At 38.2% G+C, this 19042-nt stretch overlaps 1 protein-coding gene across 2 annotated transcripts in view; it reads right to left on the minus strand.

The window, feature by feature from the left end:
• The window catches only part of LOC109089012 (disco-interacting protein 2 homolog B-A), a 47510-nt gene extending 29141 nt beyond the window's left edge, over window positions 1-18369 (minus strand). For both annotated transcript variants that reach the window (XM_042751033.1, XM_042751032.1), the window contains exon 1: window positions 18082-18369. In XM_042751033.1, the coding sequence (XP_042606967.1) occupies window positions 18082-18166 (85 nt within the window). In that variant the 5' untranslated portion in view covers window positions 18167-18369. The remainder of the gene's footprint in view (window positions 1-18081) is intronic.
• Between the last annotated feature and the right edge of the window lie 673 nt (window positions 18370-19042).

Raw genomic sequence — 19042 nt, forward strand, 5'->3', positions numbered from 1 at the left:
AACATAATAAGGTGTCTACAGAGGCAGTTTAGGCATCACAGGCCCTGCAGTATGGTTGTTCCAAAACTTAATTGTGCTGCCTCTAAAGAAACCTTGTTTTTGCCAAATTCTCAGGCAGCATCCTTTACTGACAACACAATTCCAGAATACACTGCAACAAGCTCAGTACAAAAATATAGGGATGCACCGAAATGAAAATTCTTGGCCGAAGCCGAAGCACAACAAAATGAAACGCTGGGCCGAAAACCAAATAATGAACATGGTTTTTCGCATTTTTTTCCCTTATGTATTTTGCCAATGTTTTTCCACCACTGCATAAATCAAATAGACAAAATGTGCTTTTTACTGTTTTGTCTTGCTTTTCAAAGAAAAAAACAATTACGAAATTACTAAATTTAAAAATATTAACTTTACACTGAACATTTTTTAACATTCTAGCAGACATTATTACAACAAAGAACAATTTAACTTAAAATTAATAAGTTAGTAAAATAATATTTTTTGGCCATTTTTGAGACTTGAATCAGGCATGTATTTTTTACTGTACAAATAAAAGCAGCCTTGCTGAAGAGAATTCGTTTAAAACATTAGAAAATATTACAGATCCCTATCTGAAGACTGTGTGTGAATGCATTAGAAAATATTACAGATCCCTATCTGAAGACTGTGTGTGAATTATTATTATCGTACCTCAATTATTTTATTTTACAGAGCAACAATAAAATTACAATACTAGCGTTGATAAATGTTGATGGAGTTCTTGATTTCTCAGCTTTTATTTAGGCAGAAACCTGCAGAAAGTCCTCAGTACAGCTGAAAGCAGATTTATAAATGATTCTCATTATGAATTTGGGAAGATGTTTGTCGCACATATCACACTGTCACACGCCTTTAAAACTTTTCATTAAATTTTACTGAGCAACTGACGAGTAACACTGTTTCAGCGCAGATTTCCTCATGCTTTGAACCCTGGCTAACAAGCAGATAGCGCCATTAAAACATTAGAAAATATTACAGATCCCTATCTGAAGACTGTGTGTGAATATTTATTTACTAATTGTTTAAGGCCATTTTGATATTTCAAATATCATACAGTAAAAAGCAACAACCACCCTCCCTCTTCTCATTGAAGACATGCAATGAATGCAGCACTAAACAGTCTCTCGCTGTCGGTCTTTCTCTGACACTTTTAAATGCTTTCACACTACCAGCATGTTTGCTGCATTAGTGCGTGCCTCTAATTGACCATGTCACGTCATTGTTCAGTGCCCTGTGTGCTTTACATTATGAGTGCTATTTAACTAGATCGTATCAAATCAGCACCCCTCCCCCGCATGCACACACAAACACCTATAAACAGAGAGAGGGAGAGAGATGGGATTCACACTTTCAATCTGTACGATAAACTGTTTAATTCAGAAGATAGGCTACCTTAAAGGGATACTCCACCCCAAAATGAAAATTTTGTCATTAATATCACTTACCCCCATGTCGTTCCAAACCCGTAAAAGCTTAGTTCATCTTCGGAACACAATTTGAGATATTTTGGATGAAAACAGGGAGGCTTGTGACTGTCCCATAGACTGCCAAGTAAATTACACTGTCTAGTTCCAGAAAAGTATCACATCAGCGTAGCACCATTTTGGCGAATCTGAGCTGTAAGCAGGCAGCATACGCTCTTCTGTGTCAGCCACGCCATAAGGATACGCTTTCTACCTATATTTACGCTTTTATTTGAAAGAAAATTTGGCGAATCTTGTGTGTAGGAAGGCAGAACCTGTGTCGCGGCTGATTTTTACGGTTGAACCACTGATGGCAGATGGACTATTCTGACAATGCTTTTCATACTTTTCTGGACTTTGACAGTGTATTTTACTTGGCAGTCTATGGGACAGTCACAAGCCTCCCTGTTTTCATCCAAAATATCTTAAATTGTTTTCCGAAGACTAATGAAGCTTTTACAGTTTTGGAACGACATAGGGGTAAGTGATTAACAACAAAATTTTCATTTTGGGGTGGAGTTTCTCTTTAACTTAAGCCATATAATGATTGTAATGTGCTGAAACATATTAATATAATTAACATAACCGAATGACGGCACTTATTAACATAACAGTCCGTCGATTAGCATAAAGCTACTGATAAGACTAGGACACAGTTCCAAAAAATGGAACCTCTAAAGGGAATAGATACAAGATGGGAGGAAAAATATACTTCAATATCTTCTGTCAAAATTATATCGTTGGGTAATTATACGGTATATAAACTGTGGGCATCAGGGAGCCGTTATTAACATACAGGGCATTGAAATCGCTTATGAATGTGCGCTTGTTTTTTACTTTCACTTTCGAGATTCGCAATCACACGTATGGAGCAGCACTCGGCAGTACTTATCACATATTTTACAAGATTAGATGTTTGTCAGTGGTTTTCAGGATCTGCAAATCATTCACCATCATCCTATCAGTCATCTCTCCTTACTCTGTTTATGTAGCAAGTGAAATGTTATGTACTGTAATGTAACAGGCTATCGCTAGCAAGCAGCTAACCATGTCAGTTAAGTGGCTCTGTAGAATCCGTTATTTGTTTTCCACGCCTTTCTGAGTATGGATTCAGCCACACCTCTAACCCAGTCGGAGGTGTTTGTGGTCCGTACAGAACTTTTTTCTTTTTTCTTTTGTGATCCGCACAGAACAGAATGTATATTTAATGCCACGCAAGTCTACAGTGTGCACGTGAGACAATGTGTTCCTCTGTTGCCTGACAGCTTTTAGGTGTATTATTGGCAGCGCCACCATCTGCTCACATGAACACATCACCACCGCATCAGCACAGAAAACATGGGGAAATTTTTTAAGATAATAATCGCACAACCTATTCAATATTCTATAATTAAATCAACTAATCGAATATTTGAAAATCGTGTCCCATCCCTACTAAATAGACAGTGAGGCAGTGAGGCAGCTCACTAGGTTGAAGCTGAAACAGAGCTGATGTGTCCGGTTCATCCAGGCTTGACTGGAGTCATTTAAAGTGTCAAGGTCAGACTGTAAGAGTCATATTAAGGCATCAGTGACCTCTGTGACCCTGTAAGTCTTCTAGCAGAGGCAGTGTTATGGGAAAACACGTGATTCTTGCTGTAAGTTGCCTACAAGTACATCCATAAATCCAGAACACTCCTCTGCCCTGCAGCTAAACCTGATCTCATATACAGTCAGAGAAGTGATGAGTCTCAGCACAACACACACACTAACAAAACACACACAAAGAAATGAGCAGTTAAATTTTAGGTTTTCAGTAGATTATAAAGTTTCTCTTTTTCCCGTACAATTCCTGGCAAGGATTTCTAAAATGCATAAAATGTCATGGTTTTGGCTTTGTTTTCCTACTGTCTTTATACTACACACTTTATAATGAAAAGTAGTTTGACCAATAGCGTGAAGGCTCTACATAGTCGACAAATTGTGGCGTATGAGAAGGTAGGATCAACAGAGGACGGTCAAAGCAATGAAAATATGGGTACATATAGTGTATGAGGACTTATAGAGTGCGTCAATAATTTAAAAAAAGCCAAAACCCAGACCTTTTAGTAATTTAGTAATCCTGGCCAGGACATGTCATGGAAAAAGAGGATGTACAGTCACCCTATTATAACAAATTTTCATAAAATTTATGCACGACAATTTATGAAAAATACAACATTTAAAAAAAAAAGAAAAATTTCTGATTTATTTCAGATACTTAAACGTAAAAGTAAAAGGTAAAATAATATAAAAATAAGATTTATTTTAATTGTACTTGTCTAGGACAGTCACATAGGATAATGAATATTTTGATGCCTAGACATTTTTACTTGTTACAAGTTACTTTTTAATCCATGTATAACACCCACAGTGTATAAGAAAGTATGTTGGGTCAAGCACTAGTGTGTCTGTGCATGTATGACATCTTAATCTTCTCTAAATGGAAAAAGGAGGTTTCGTGTCGCAACTGGATGTCTGGAGGGCTTTGTTTTCGAGACGTGTCTGGCGTGACAGACGGTGGAATCAACGGCGCACCACTGAGTCAAAGATTCTGTGTAACTGCACTGATATCTGACTACAGATTCAGAGACAAACCCATCCAGTGGGTCATAACTACAGTTAGGCAACACATTCCACACAGGCCAGTTAAATTCAACCAGTGGTGTGGATATACCAACTCACACAAACACACACAAAATAAATAGCAGGAGCTGGCAATGGGCACATGTTCCTCTTCTATACTCAGATGATTTCTCATTTTCACTTTCTCATTATCAGCTAATAAACTGCTAAATTAGAAAACCAAATTTTTAACCATGTTTTGCATTACCAACATTTAAGGCCCAAAAGATGAAGACAAATGCTATATATGCAAACTAAAGATCATGCTATAATAATAATGAAATGTAAGTCTGATTTAAAAAAGATGAGGGTTATGAGGGTCTCAGCAGATGAGATGAGAACTGAAGTTATTTTAATTGAAGTATTCTTCAAGAAATAATTCTCTTAAAGGGTTAAATATTAGCCGTAATTAAGCCCTATCACAGAATTATATTGGTCCCAACATACTGTACACTCCTTTTCATTATAAAATGTTTCTGAGAAACTTAACTTATTGTCCCTGGGTCTGTGAAGGTTGAAAACCCCAAACATATAGTATGTTTAAAGGGTTAGTTCACACAAAAATGAAAATTAGCCCATAACCCTCAAGACATCCTAGGTGTATATGACTTTCTTCTTTCAGACAAATCCAGTCGGAATTATATTAAAAAATGTCTTTGATCTTTCAAGCTGTTTAATGGCACTCAGCGGGTGTTGCAGTGCACCAGTCCAAAAGAAGTTAAATAAAAAGCACCCATCCTTAATAGAAAAGTGTCACACGGCTCCGGAGGGTGAACAAAGTCCTCCTGTAGCGAATCGATGCATTTTTATAAGAAAAATATCCATATTCAAAACATAATAATCACTTTAATGTAGCTTGCCCCAACAGTTGTACACGGAAGGAGCTCTGGGAGGATGACGTATGAGGTCGGCGTTGCGCATGTGCCGATGAGTCTCGTGAAAACCAATGTTTGTTAGCAAAGCTTCCTTACATTAGGCAAAGGAAAACCAGTCTCATCTTGGCTTATATCGAAATCCTCTGACGTTCCTCTTTACAAATCCTCGTTTTGTACTTCTAATTAGCGACTGTTGTTTTGTTTTGCTCTCTCCCCTGCGCTTCCGCGTTCATCACTTCTGAGCAGCGGATGCGCAAAGCCGACCTCATACGTCATCCGTCCGGAGCAGCTTCTGTGTACAACAGTGAGCGCAAGCTATATTAAATTTATTACGTTTTAAATACGGTTATTTTTCTTACATAAAAGCATTAATTTGCTACAGGAGGACTTTGTTCATCCACAAGAGCTGTGTCAGACACTTTTTATTAAGGATGGGTGCTTTTTATTTCGCTTCTTTTGGCCTGATGCAATGCAACACCCACTGAGTGGCATTAAACAGACTGAAAGATCAAAAACTATTTTTAATATAACTCCAACTGGATTCATCTGAAAGAAGAAAGTCATATACACCTAGGATGACATGAGGGTAAGTAATTTATGGGCTAATTTTCATTTTTGGGTGAACTAAGCCTTTAAGGCCTAAATATGCTAGATAATATAATAATATAATATAAGATAATAATAAACACCAACTCGCTGTAGTGCAGAACTGAGTATGGTCTAGAGTACATGTTTGGGTTCAATGCTTTACTGGTGTGCAGTCAGTAAACAGACAATATTATGAAGGAAAATAATAATTTCACTTTCTCAAACACGGCTATGCCATATTAAAGCTATTTCTCAAGCCACTCTCCTCAAGAAACCATCCAGCCTTCAAAACCTCATAAACATGAGGAAGCACAGAAGCATGTGCTCTTACAACATGATTTCTCACAGCCAATTGTAGATTCATAACATTTATCAAAACAATCCGACTCCCTTTCCCCCACATCTCTTACTGTAGTGGGATAAGACTGAATTTTCGGCTTGAAACTAACAGTTTCCCAAGAGAGTGAGCATTGCTCACTCCAAACTGTTTACACGGAAAATGGTGACATCATTAAGGCCGGCCCTGTAAGAAAATACCAGATTTAAACATGACCAGAAGGGGAAAGCCCTGCTTTCAGGATGTTTACTCAGACTGCTGTAAATACACACCGATACATGCAAAAGTTGGCTGATCATTATATCAGAGTGTATCATAAGGCGGCTTGAGATTGGTTGAGCTGCCAAGCTCTGACGCGTCCTGGTCTCCATCCAACACGATGGAAACACGGAACAAGTCCCTGAGCAACAGGGTGTGTCCGCCGGGAGAAGAGCGGGAGGAAGGGAGAGTTTCATTGCAAAAGAAGCACATGCTAGATTCTGATTCATTTCTTGCCACTTCGTGATGTCACACCACCTTGACCCTATAGACAAGCAGATGAGTAATCTGACAAGCAAACCACTAGATGAGCCATAAGACAGGCTGGGATATATCTATGAGAATTATCTTCCAGGAAATGAGGGAAAGCTTATGAAAACAGGTGACTGGCAGGTCAGCCCACCTTTTTTTAGGAATTGATTTCTGTCACCAGATTTAATGATGTTTACAACAAACTGTATCCTAGATCACACTATGAAAAACCTTGATGTTTGACAGCTTTATGACGTGGCAAAGTGCCAAGACATCTCAACTGCTGACAGAACTCAGGGATCTGTGCAACCACACCTCTAAATATCTCCAGCTTTTGTTCTTCTGTAGTCTAAATAAACTTTACTAAAGAGACTGCCTTAGAGTCAGAGTTAGGTAGTGGACACCATATATAAACGTATATGTTGTATTAATTTAAATTTGTCCGAACTGCCCCAACTAAAAATGTCACAACCCACGTTACTACTGTAATGTGATACTTGTATTGTATTTCCAAGTGCAGCAGCATATTGAATAAGAAAAAAAACAAAAAACAACAAAAAAAACAGAAGCTTATCAACCAGGAATTGCTTCGATCTGATTACATACTAGAGATCTGAATATATATAGCCCAAGTGTTTTTCCTTCTTGAGAAGTGACAACATCTTGCAAGCCCTTCTGTGGCTCATGATGTCACACTTGGATTTAAAATTAGACCGTGTAGAGCTCCTGTTAAAACGCTTAACAGTGGCGACACCCTCCACCAACAATCGGGTGCTCATAATCTGATTCAGCAGGCCCAACTCCAGCACAATGACACACTGAGAACAGACAGAGCAAGGAAACGAGGGAGGGAAGACGATATTGGAGTGCGGATTAGAGCTGAACTTTTGGTAAAACATAAGAGAGGTTATTTTATCTGTGTAGACTGTTCCTTAAATCTGTTTTCCATTACTCATGGGTTAAATTCAGTTCACAACAACATAGGCCAGAGTAGACTTGACAAGAAACACAACAATCAGAGAGAACGCGAGTGTTGTGATTCACTCCCGACCGGGTCATTTGCTAGCAGAACAATAAAAGTAGTGATAGACTGACTGATTAATCGGCTTATAATTAGTCATTTTGAGCTTAACGGCATCATATAACCAAACCCACTGGGCCGATTCTTAGAAATGCCATCAACCAAAAGTCTCAATGAATAATGGCTTCAAATATTTTTGTGTAAAATAAATGTCAATTAGTTGTGCTTGAAAAGCAAACAGACTTAATTTTTGACTAAAATGGAAGAAAAACAGCCCTGCATCTTGGAGGCACATTTGGTCAACCACTAAAAGAACTTAAACTATGTTGTGTTTTATTTTACAACATATTACACAAGAACTCCCACAAGTGACTCGTCAAAGTCATACATGCATCTGAGAGAAACAGCATGCAAAGTTTCGACCCAGAACCTCCCCTTCACCTATATCACTACAGTCAGACAGATCTAAAGTCAAACAAACTGTTGTAAAGAAGCTCTGACTGAAACCTGATGTCAGTGAATGTGATATGGGAGTTCAGGAGGGATCTGTCAGCACTTGCCAGTCAGTTCACACTAACTTTGGGTCTTCAGGACAATAGTGTGCAGTGCAGCTCACATGTCAAGCATCAAGAGCTCAAAACTCCGGTTAATCCAGCGCTTGTCTGAACTGTGGGGGTACAATCCCCCTTTCCTGAAATTTAAGATCTCATTCAAGGTGCTTTTTCTCTGAGAAGAGTGCAGAGCAAAATCCCACAAGACATGTGTGCAAATCAAGCAAACACAACAGGACAAATGCAGGGAAAACTGGTTCTCACAGTCTGAACGTGTGTGAAACGCTTTTCCCTGAAGGATGGAGGGATACAAAAACAGGAGTGTCCCGGGTGCTTTGAATAAAAGCTGTAAACAAGGCTGAGGTTTGGAAACAGCAGCAGACTGAGGACTGGAGAAAGCTCTTGACTTCTACAGTCATTGGTCTGTAAATGTTCAGATTTTTCCCTAACAATTGCAAGATGTTCTGTAAACAGCTTTGTCAGGATTTAACTAACCCAAAATGTATTTTTTGGGCAGTATCAGCGAATGACTTGCTAAATATAGACTTGGGTCTTACACATTACTGCATTCTAACTCCAAAACAAGACATTTTATATCATTTAACTCTTCCAAAGTAGTTCAGTTATATCATTTTTCAAGGTTTCTTTCACCATGCAGTTGTAATTTAGTTTTACATGACCATTTTCCATCTTATCTATGAATCTAAGAAAAAAGGCTGTTGTTATGACTCATATGTAAATTAGCTTTGTTTTGATTGGTTAAGCTCTGTGTACCGGCGTCGTTCACGGTGTTGCTCATCAGGGCAAGCCATGATGGAAACTGAATAGGAGATAATGTGTAAAAGTGTGTGATAATATGCAGGCCCAGTCCGATATTTTCACACCGATGTTTGGAGAAAACTCTGTGGAATTCTGTTCAAAAGTTTGTGGTCAGTAAGATTATAAAGATAGTTTCTTATGCTCACCTAGGCTACATTTTTTTACAACTTTTTTTAAGCCTATGCCTATGTCCTACATTCTCTGTCCTCTGCTGGAACGCACCTCTCTAGTGAACATGCATATGATAGCTAGTGAAAGCTAGAGATTATGGTTCATGAAGTTTTAAATATGGATATTATTCTCACACAAAAACATCGATTCATTTCAGAAGGCCTTTATTAACCCCCCGGAGCCATGCGGAGTACTTTTTATGATGGATGGGCGCACTTTTCTGGGCTTCAAAATCTCAACCCCCATTCACTGCCATTATAAAGCTTTGAAGAGCCAGAAAATTTATTAATAAAATTCTGATTGCATTCGTTTGAAAGAACAAAGTCGTATACACCTAGGATGGCTTGAAGATGAGTAAATCATGGGGTAATTTTCATTTTTGTGTGAACTGTCCTTTTAATGCATCGTTGTTGAATATTAATTTCTTAAAAAAAAAAAAAAGCTTGAGCCCAAACATTTGAACAGCCACAGCTCTAGGACTTCTTATTTCAAACATGTAAGGAAATGTTTTGATATCGCCTTTATAAGGAGACCACATCCTGTTCATGGATGGCGCATTGTGTTGTGAGTTATGAGTGTTCCCTTGGCAGCGCATAGCTCCGTTATACCAAAACACTAACTTTCACTCATGGAGCAGCATGACGGCACTTCCCCCGTACACACCCTGGTTCACACAGGGAGGTTCAAGCAAAGCCTCATGGTATTTAATGAAGGCATGTTAATAATTCAGGCTCAGCACCATGTAAGACCACAGCGATGCAACATTAACTATCCACAGCCAAAGGGCAGCCTGGACCGGTTCCTTATACAACCCAAGCTGAGGGAGCAGACCCAGTGGGCCCAGTACCAGGAGAAGAGGCTCTGGGCTTTTGTTTGAGGGAAAGGGAATCTGTGTGAAGCCTGGACATCCGATCATGTCCCATCTGTCTAAGCTTAGCGCTCGGTATAAATATGATGCTCCCACAAAGAAAGCATTTTGTGCTTGATTCCTGTGAGGTCCCTGCTGAGGACAGATTGAAGGTTAAATTTGACAAGCATGCAAACCTTGGTCGCACTTGGTCACATATGGTGACCCAAAAAGGGGCTTGAACACTTTTAGACACTTAAGCCACACTTAAAAATGTCTCAATGTTTGCATTAGATATGAAAATTTAAACCAAATGACATCTGTTAACAAACGTATCCATCTATTTGTCTTTATTTAAACATCTGTATTATTGTTTTATAGTTTCTATCAAACAAATGTCACTTGGTTCGATATTTATAAATGAAACTCATGTAATTTTAAGTGTGTTTAAAGTTAAGAAACGTCATTTGTTTATCTAACAAGTATGTGAAAAACCTTTCCTCCATAAAATGTGTAACAAAGGGTCATTTACAGAAAAGAGGAACTGTGATGGTGTACTCATGGTCAGGGTACATCTGCACGCAAATTGTCTCAGCCACACAAAAACTGCCTATAGTCAACTGAGCATATTGTCAAGTCAAGTCATTTTTATTTGTATAGCACATCACAACCCATGTTGTTTTAAAGCAGCATTACAGAAAATCATATCTTAATGTTTTAAATGAAGAGCTTACATGATGCTGCATGTCAGCACATTTCAGAGCGAATCTCACAAAGAAATGTCTGAGTCACATTCCACCCCAAAGTCAATGGAAAAAATAAATTTTGCATACAAAAAATGAGGCCAATCTTTAGTGTAGCAAGATTTTTTGCATTGATATAATTTTCATGAAAATTAAGCTTCATTTTTGCCACAATTTCTGACTACAGTAATGGAAAAAAATTAAAGCAAACATTTAAAGGCAGTAGAAAAACAACTATGCCTCACATTCAAAATGTACATTTAAAATACATATTTATGTTTATAATAACTTACAGGCTATATTATATATTATAATACATATTTCTAATATTGTATTATTGTTTTTTATATGTTTTCATAATATTAAATGGATAGTTCACCCAAAAATGAAAATTTGATGTTTATCTGCTTACCCCCAGGGCATCCAAGATGTAGGTGAATTTGTTTCTTCAGTAGAACACAAACAAAGATTTTTAACACAAACCGTTGCAGTCTGTCAGTCTTATAATGGAAGTGGATGGAAATCACAGCTAAAGCATACAATAAAACAAAAAAAAAAAAACATACACAAACAAAACCAAATTAAACCCTGTGGCTTGTGACGATACATTGATGTGTAAAGACACAAAACGATTGGTTTGTGCAAGAAACTGATTCACGCAATGTCTGAACTGTTAGAACTCTCCTGAGCGTGTCCTCAGTAGCAGGTGCGTGAGGCGTTGTCTTCTTCTTGCTTTATGGCGGATCGCAGACTTATAAGTCCATTACCGCCACCCATCACTCAAGTGGACCATTGACACTCTATCTACAATCTCAATTAGGAGTGTCAATGGTCCACTTGAGAGATAGGTATTCGGTAATGCACTTATAAGCCTGCAATCCGCCATAAAGCAAGAAGAAGCTGCCTCACGTGCCTGCTGCTGAGGACGCGCTCAGGAGAGTTCTAACAGTTCAGACATTGCGTGAATCAGTTTCTTGCACAGACCAATCGTTTTGTCTTTACACATCAATGTATTGTCACGAGCCGAAGGGTTTAATTTGGTTTTGTTTGTGTATGTTGTTTTTTTAGTTTTATTGTATGTTTTAGCCGTGATTCCCATCCACTTCCATTATAAGACTGACAGACCGCAACGGTTTGTGTTAAAAATCTTCGTTTGTGTTCTTGGATGCCCTGGGGGTAAGCAGATAAACATCAAATTTTCATTTTTGGGTGAACTATCCCTTTAATAAGAATAAGAGTTTCATCAGGTTACTGAGAATTGATGGGGAAAATGTGATTAATTTTCAAGAACATATAATGCAAAAAAAAATTATCCTACAAAAAAAGCTTTATTTTCTTTAAATATTTTTCCCTTTAATTTTTACTCAAACATGTGTTGACCTTTTTGTGACTTTCCAATGGAAAAAAATCCTCCGTCAAGCTTTGAGCAATTTGATGGACTACACAAAACAACAGATGAAAAAGGAGAACAACTTTATGGCAAAAATAGATATATGTGGCTTCCCTTAATGGTCAGTGCTCAGAGGACAGTTTAACCGAGAAAGAGAAACAGAGAGAATGACTCAAGAGCACAAATGAGACAGAGTTCAGTCCATGTTCGGTCACTCTGTGTCCTAGATAGGAAGCAACTGGCAATAACATGCCCCCACCATCAGTATGGCGGCAGTAAAGCACTAAGTCTCCATACTGAAGTCAGCCTGAACTCAACCCTCTTCATAACAGCAATCAATACTAACAGACTACTCACATTAGCTGCACATAACAGCTGTCCACAGAGGCCACTAACAATCCAGGATTTTAAAAGAACTCTCCCTCAAAGTGACAGAGTGATTTAAATAAGCTGGCACACCATAGGGGCCATCCATGATATTCAGAAGATGCTGGGTTGTGTATCAGGCCAATTTTCCTTTGTTCTTAAAAAGAACAATAAACTATTTAGAAGAGATTAGAGAGCTAAGTATCTTCTGACCAACGTCACCAGGAGCTTGAACTATTTTTTATTGTTTGAGTTCAATTGCACATTAAGCCAGTTAGACAAAGAGTGGCACACATTCAAAAGCAGATTCAGACTGCACTCGGCTTCCTGCAACACCTTTATAAGACTCACAGATAACAGCATTGGTTTTATTACATGGTGTACAAGCACTACTAGACAGAAGAATTATAATTAGGGGCTCACTTGAATATAGAGATTATCAAGGTGTTATTTTTGTTTTTAAGAGTCTAGATTTAACACAATTGTTGATGGGATGCCTCAGTTTGTAAGGAGGCGATAGGGTGGATGTGCACATGCACACACACACACATGCACGCTTGCAGACTGATTCCATGTCTCCTCTCTCAGAGCTGGTCATTTGGAACACAAAGGTTTTAGTTGAAAGCTTCAAATGCCAGTTCAGATCAAAACCACCATAGTCCAGATCTGCTCAATGGTGCCCATTGTTACTATTATCACTACAACCCTGCAGAATTAGGTTATTATGTAGAAGATAATTTGGACAGAGTCTTTTCACTGTAAAAAGCCCCAGCGGAGCATGGTAATGGGAAATATCTCTACCCTCCAAGGTCAATGTGTACCCTTGTGGAAACCATGCACAGATCCAGAATTAAAGGACAGACACAAGAGATGGCAACAGCACAAAAACTTTTAACAGAGCAATTCAGAAACCAGGCTTTGTACAGTTTCAGACCAGTACATATCCAGAAGTTTTCCAGACATTCATGATTTTTTAAAATCATTATAGTGATCACTGGTGCAGATTTCCATTTGGATGTCTGGAAAATAGGCCAAATTTCTTGAATTAATAGATTTAAACATTTATAGCTACTTATTAGTGTATAAAAGTTTCAAGTTTTCACATGGTATATGGGGTTTTAATTCATTTTCTTTTTAATTTAATAGAAAAGTACCTTTTATGAAGGTACGAGAATACTTTTTGTGCAAAAAAATAAAATGACTTTATTCAATAATTTCTTCTCTTCCGTGTCAGATTTTGATGCATATTCACGACATAAACCACAACGTTTCATAAAATTAGGGTTGAAACACTGATGTTTTTTAGACTATTTTATTGATGTCCTTACTACGTTTCTGGGCCTTGAACATCAGGCCACTTCAAATCAGTTGCATTGCTGTCTATGCAGAGTAAGGAAGCTCTCGGATTTCATCAAAAATATCTCAATTTGTCTTACGGGTTTGAAATGACATGAGGGTGAGTAATTAATACCAGAATTTAAATTTTTGGGTGAACAATTCCTTTAACATAACATTGAAAGTGAAGTGAAAGTGAAGTGACATACAGCCAAGTATGGTGACCTATATTCAGAATTTGTCCTCTGCATTTAACCCATACAAAGTGCAGACACACAGCAGTGAACACACACCCAGAGCAGTGAGCAGGCATTTATCTTTATCCGAAAATCTTACTTCCGGGTTGGTACAAGTTTCGGCTGGTTTTTTTCGATCGTGGATCTAATGACGTAGACGATGGTGGAACTCATTATATGAGCATTTCTCTTGGAAAAGCGCACCCGCGCACATGTCAACCAAAGGAGAGCGAGACCATGCTCATCAACGCGCTTCATCTGGAAATCGTTGGCAGCGCTGCATAGGATTTGTTCGAGAATGTCTCCAAATAAGTGTTTTTGGATGTGATGGAAAGTTTACCATGTTCAGCTTCCCAAAGAACCCAGCATTACATGAACAGTGGATGCAGTTTGTTTTTCCGGGGCAGCAACGGAGTGTAGCAAGTGCATTTGTGTGTTGTGTTTTCGTCATTTCAGTGAAAAATGTTTTATAAACAAGGCCCAGGTCGACACTGGATTTGCACATGGTTTGCTATTAAAACATGGAGTGGTCCCAGTGATAAAAGACCCCATTCATGTAAGTACAACTGCATTAGATTTCTGTCTTTTGTTGGAAATCAGCACATAAGTCAATATATGTTAATGGAAACAACACGAAACATCAGTATTATAGCTCCGCCCACGGCACGCCTCCAGGAGCTGCTTTTTCTGGAGAGAATCGGAAAGCTGTATTTTTCTTTTATAAATATGATAAAACTAAAGACTTTTTGGAGATATGAAGGATGCAGTACTACTCTATAGGTACTCGAGATTAACATGAGATTAGGTGAAACTGTGTATGTTATGTACCCTTTAACCTATATTATTACTAGGTTACTAGTATTAGTTGCTGTGGCAGATCGAAAACTGTGAAATTTCACTGGTATCTAAAATTTTGATATCATAGCAACCTTTTTTCACAGCAAAATATTCTATATATATTCAACCCTCTACATTGCGAGTAAATCACATGCATATGCGACTATATCTTCACTCTGGGCGACTGAAGGATGTCTAATATTAGCCAATGGCTAATAAATTCTCAGATTTTACTCACCAGTGTGTGAGTTGGAGGCTAAGTATAAGTTTAGCACAGATATATTGTTTATTGAACGTACCGTAACTGAGCACTTCAGAGTTTCACTCTCCATCAAGCGATCTGTGCTATTTCTCAGTTCATCTGAATGTGATAACTCTGATTTCAGCAAATCAGTTCGAGCGAACACATACAACCTGATTAATATTCATGAATCCAGCAGCTCGATAATCCTTAGTGCATTTAATACTGTTCTTATTAGCAGAATTTATATTATTATTATTATCATCATCATCTTATCAGTATAATTGTTATTTTTTCCCCATTTTTTTATTTTACAGAAACACTGAATGACCAAAAAAGCACCACCACGAGTCCTAAATTCAGTTAAAATGTCTATGCATTTAATTGTTGTTTTTTATTGATCTCCTGAAAAATTTCTTTTTGTATTTTTGTGATGTTTGATGCTCTTGTTATTAATTTAGGTGTATTTTAATTGGTTAGTGAGCAGTGATTGATTTGAGTCATATCTGCAGAAACTACTTAGCCCAAGTGTTAGAGAGAGAAAGAGAGATGGTGCAAGCAGAAGAGAAGCAGGGATAGGAGTGCGACATGCTAGTGGGGAGGTGACCGTCCGGGGAGGCGATAGCGAGACTGGCAGCTACTCCTGTAGGAGGAGGGGGTGAGGTAGCCTGCAACCTCCCTCCAATTGACCAAACACTCCAGATCACTCACTTGCCCCAAGGGCACTAAATGCCCTCCACTAAACACACAGTTGCAAGACCTTTCATGTTGTTTTCACACACTCTCAAAAGTCACAGACCTCTAGTTCACATGCAAAACAGTGGTTTAAATCTCAGTTCACCCAAAAATGAACATTCTGTCATGATTTACTCACCCTCATGTCATTGCAAAGTCATATGGACTTTCTCACTCCAACATTGGGGTAAACTATTCCATTACATTCTTTTGCACTTAGCAATCATTTCATACTGTGGCTGAATGACAAAAAATATGTGGCTCAAATCTCATCAGTAATTATATGGTCATAATTTATAGTATATCATCATACAGTTATAAAATATTGTGTTACTCCGGTTACAGTTTCTACGGCTGGTTTTCTTGATAAGCAGCCTGGAGCTGCACACATCAACAAGCTGTTTGAGAGTGTGGCCCACACACTAAATGCTTCCAGTTGTGTAACACTATTACTAAGCTGAAAACTGACACATCTCCCCCACATAGTGCTCTCTGACAGAGTGAATGAGTACAGCGGCACTGCCTTTCACAGACAGATGACACGGCGGTGAGAAGATGCTTGAAGATGCATGACGGTGCATGAAACACCATCGCTGTGATGTCATGAAAATTGAATGAACTTCTAAACCCTGTGAATAGACAGGATGGCTGATCTATCACACAAAAACACTAACATAATAATATCATATTGGTCACACCGTTAAACATTAAGTGTTGCAAAAAGGCTCTTTATGATACTGAAGGACTTGGTATGATTCTATGCATGGTCTTAGAAATATTAACCAAAATTAAAGCATAATACCAGTCAGTAAGATTTTTTTTTTAAAGAAGTAATTATTTTATTCAGCAAGGATGCATTAATCTAATCAAAAGAGATATTAACGTGTTTGTAATGCTGTTCTTCTGAACTTTGTATTCATGATTCAAAAATGTATCATGGTTTCCACAAAATTATTAAGCAGAACAAATGGTTGCAACATTCATAAACAAGTTTTAGGAGTATGAAATCAGCATATTAGAATGATTTCTGTAGGATCATGTGACACTAAGGCCTGGAGTAATGGCTGCTGTAAATTCAGCTTTGCCATTGTAGGAATAAATTACATTTAAAAAATATATCAAAATATATATTTAAAAAACTCAAAATATCAAAATATTTCAGTTTTTACTGTGTTGTGTGTAGTAATGCAGCCTTGGTGAACTTAAAGAAATTTATTTCAGAAAACATTACAAAGATCTTAAAGACCCTAAACCTTTGAATGGTCGTGTATACATTCTTTACAATATACAAAAATGAATTATGGCTTCCATCAAATGCACTGCAGAACTGTATAGTCAAGTGTCAATGTCAACCAGAAGTCTGGGTGAAAGGCACTGTAGGAGGCCTGCGATAGAGTTATACAGAACTATTTATAAACTATATATAAATCTACTTGAATGACCTAAAGTAGTGACTGATAAGTAATACATTTAATAATGGAGCCCCTGAGCTGACAAGAGTCTGTAAGGGCTGAAAATATAGTTTACAAGAATCAAACAATGGAAATATAAATTTGAATAATCCTCATTTTATAATAATGACTAAAGGGAGAGAGGAAATGTCTATAGAAAAGGTGTGTTTGACAGATGTCTGTGTGCAAACAAGGAGTACAGCAAAAACAGACCAGCGCTGCCATTGAGTTTCGCATTAAAGCCCAGACACACTGATGACAGCAAAAGTGGTGCCCCTTTAACATTGTCTCAAATCTGAAAACAAAGGGCTTTGCGAACAACAATGATGGTAACATACATAAACCCATACGCACTCGATGTGTCTCTGTATTGTGTCTAGCAGAACTGTCAAGGGCTCTCTTTTCTTTGAGGTCTAGATCACTGAACGAACAATAGTCTCAGTCTCTTGAGGTGAAATTAACGGCCGGATGCAGCAGCATTGTTATTCTACTTCACTCACGTTCGGTTCTTTCATTTACACGAGTTTAAAAGCACATTTGAGAAAGGAAAATCATAATTTCTGCCGACACACTCCGGCTGCGTTTCAAAACCTAGTGAGCCGCCTACCTAGACAGCATGTCTGGGCATCAAAGGCGCGTTCGGAACGTTGGAAACTAGATTTAGAGCATCCAGACATTCTGTCTAGGAAGGCAGCTCACTAGTTTTTGAGACAGTCTGTTTTAAATGAAATTCTCTGAATGGAAACAGAGGAAATTAAAACATTAGACAGCCGTATGTTTGAGCTTATATATATCTGTTATAGCGCCATACGACTGTAGGATTTAAATATTAGGTTAATACTGTTAACATTTTTAAGGTTGAGGCGATAACTCCGTATCTTACCTTCAGACAGCTCAAGCTCCAACTCCGCCAAATGCTCTCTAACCTCTTTCGGTAGAGCTGCCAAATCCACACCGCGGTCTGCCATCGTCGTGAGAATACGCTAAAGTTGTTTTAAGTGTGATGAAATGCGTTTCGATAGCCAAAAATCCTCCCGTCAAGACAGAAGACATGAATTTAAAGGGGAGTAACAATCCATCCGGACAACTACTCCTTCCGCCATGCTGTGAGAACTTACCAACGGCACTGTGCGGTCACGTGATCGCGTTTACCTCCTGTGTGTGATCAATGACACCCCCAAACACACACGCACACACCTCGAGACGACATGCACGCGCCCTCTAGCGACAGGTTGTAATACTACCATGGATGTACTATGATGTTATGTACAGTACTGTCTGATAGACAAGGGGTCGGGAATCTTTTTGACCAAAAAAGTAAAAAAAAAATATATTATTATTATTATGATCTTCAATGGCAACCAATACATAAGTTGCAATATCGATTGAATTGTGTCGGGCTTTCACTGTGAAGGTAAAACTTACCAACTAAGGTGAATAAATGAGTGAGTGAAGAGTACAGCGCTTACATCGACTGCCCTTATGTGACAACTCACAAAGGTGGGCATTTTGTCATGTTTTTGTCACACAATGAATCTCTTATTTATAATGTGTGTCTGATTTGTTATAATGAATAGATTCGCGAGCAAGGAAACAGCCTTTTGAGCGGTGAGTGGATTCTTCCTCCTCTGATTGGCCATTGCCTTCAAGAAATCTGCAGATATGTCTTGTGATTGGCTACACTGCTCAGCGCTGCAAAAATACATTGTAAAAATAAACATTTGGCGCTGTTGTTATTACAACTTCACCTGAGGGTGCTCTTGCTTTCATTTGAGCACCCTCTAGCACACATAGCATTTTTAGGTTATAACATTAAAAATTCAAATCCAGATTTTGATTTTCAA

The sequence above is a fragment of the Cyprinus carpio genome, chromosome B23, assembly GCF_018340385.1.
Source record: "Cyprinus carpio isolate SPL01 chromosome B23, ASM1834038v1, whole genome shotgun sequence".
Lineage (NCBI taxonomy): Eukaryota > Metazoa > Chordata > Actinopteri > Cypriniformes > Cyprinidae > Cyprinus > Cyprinus carpio.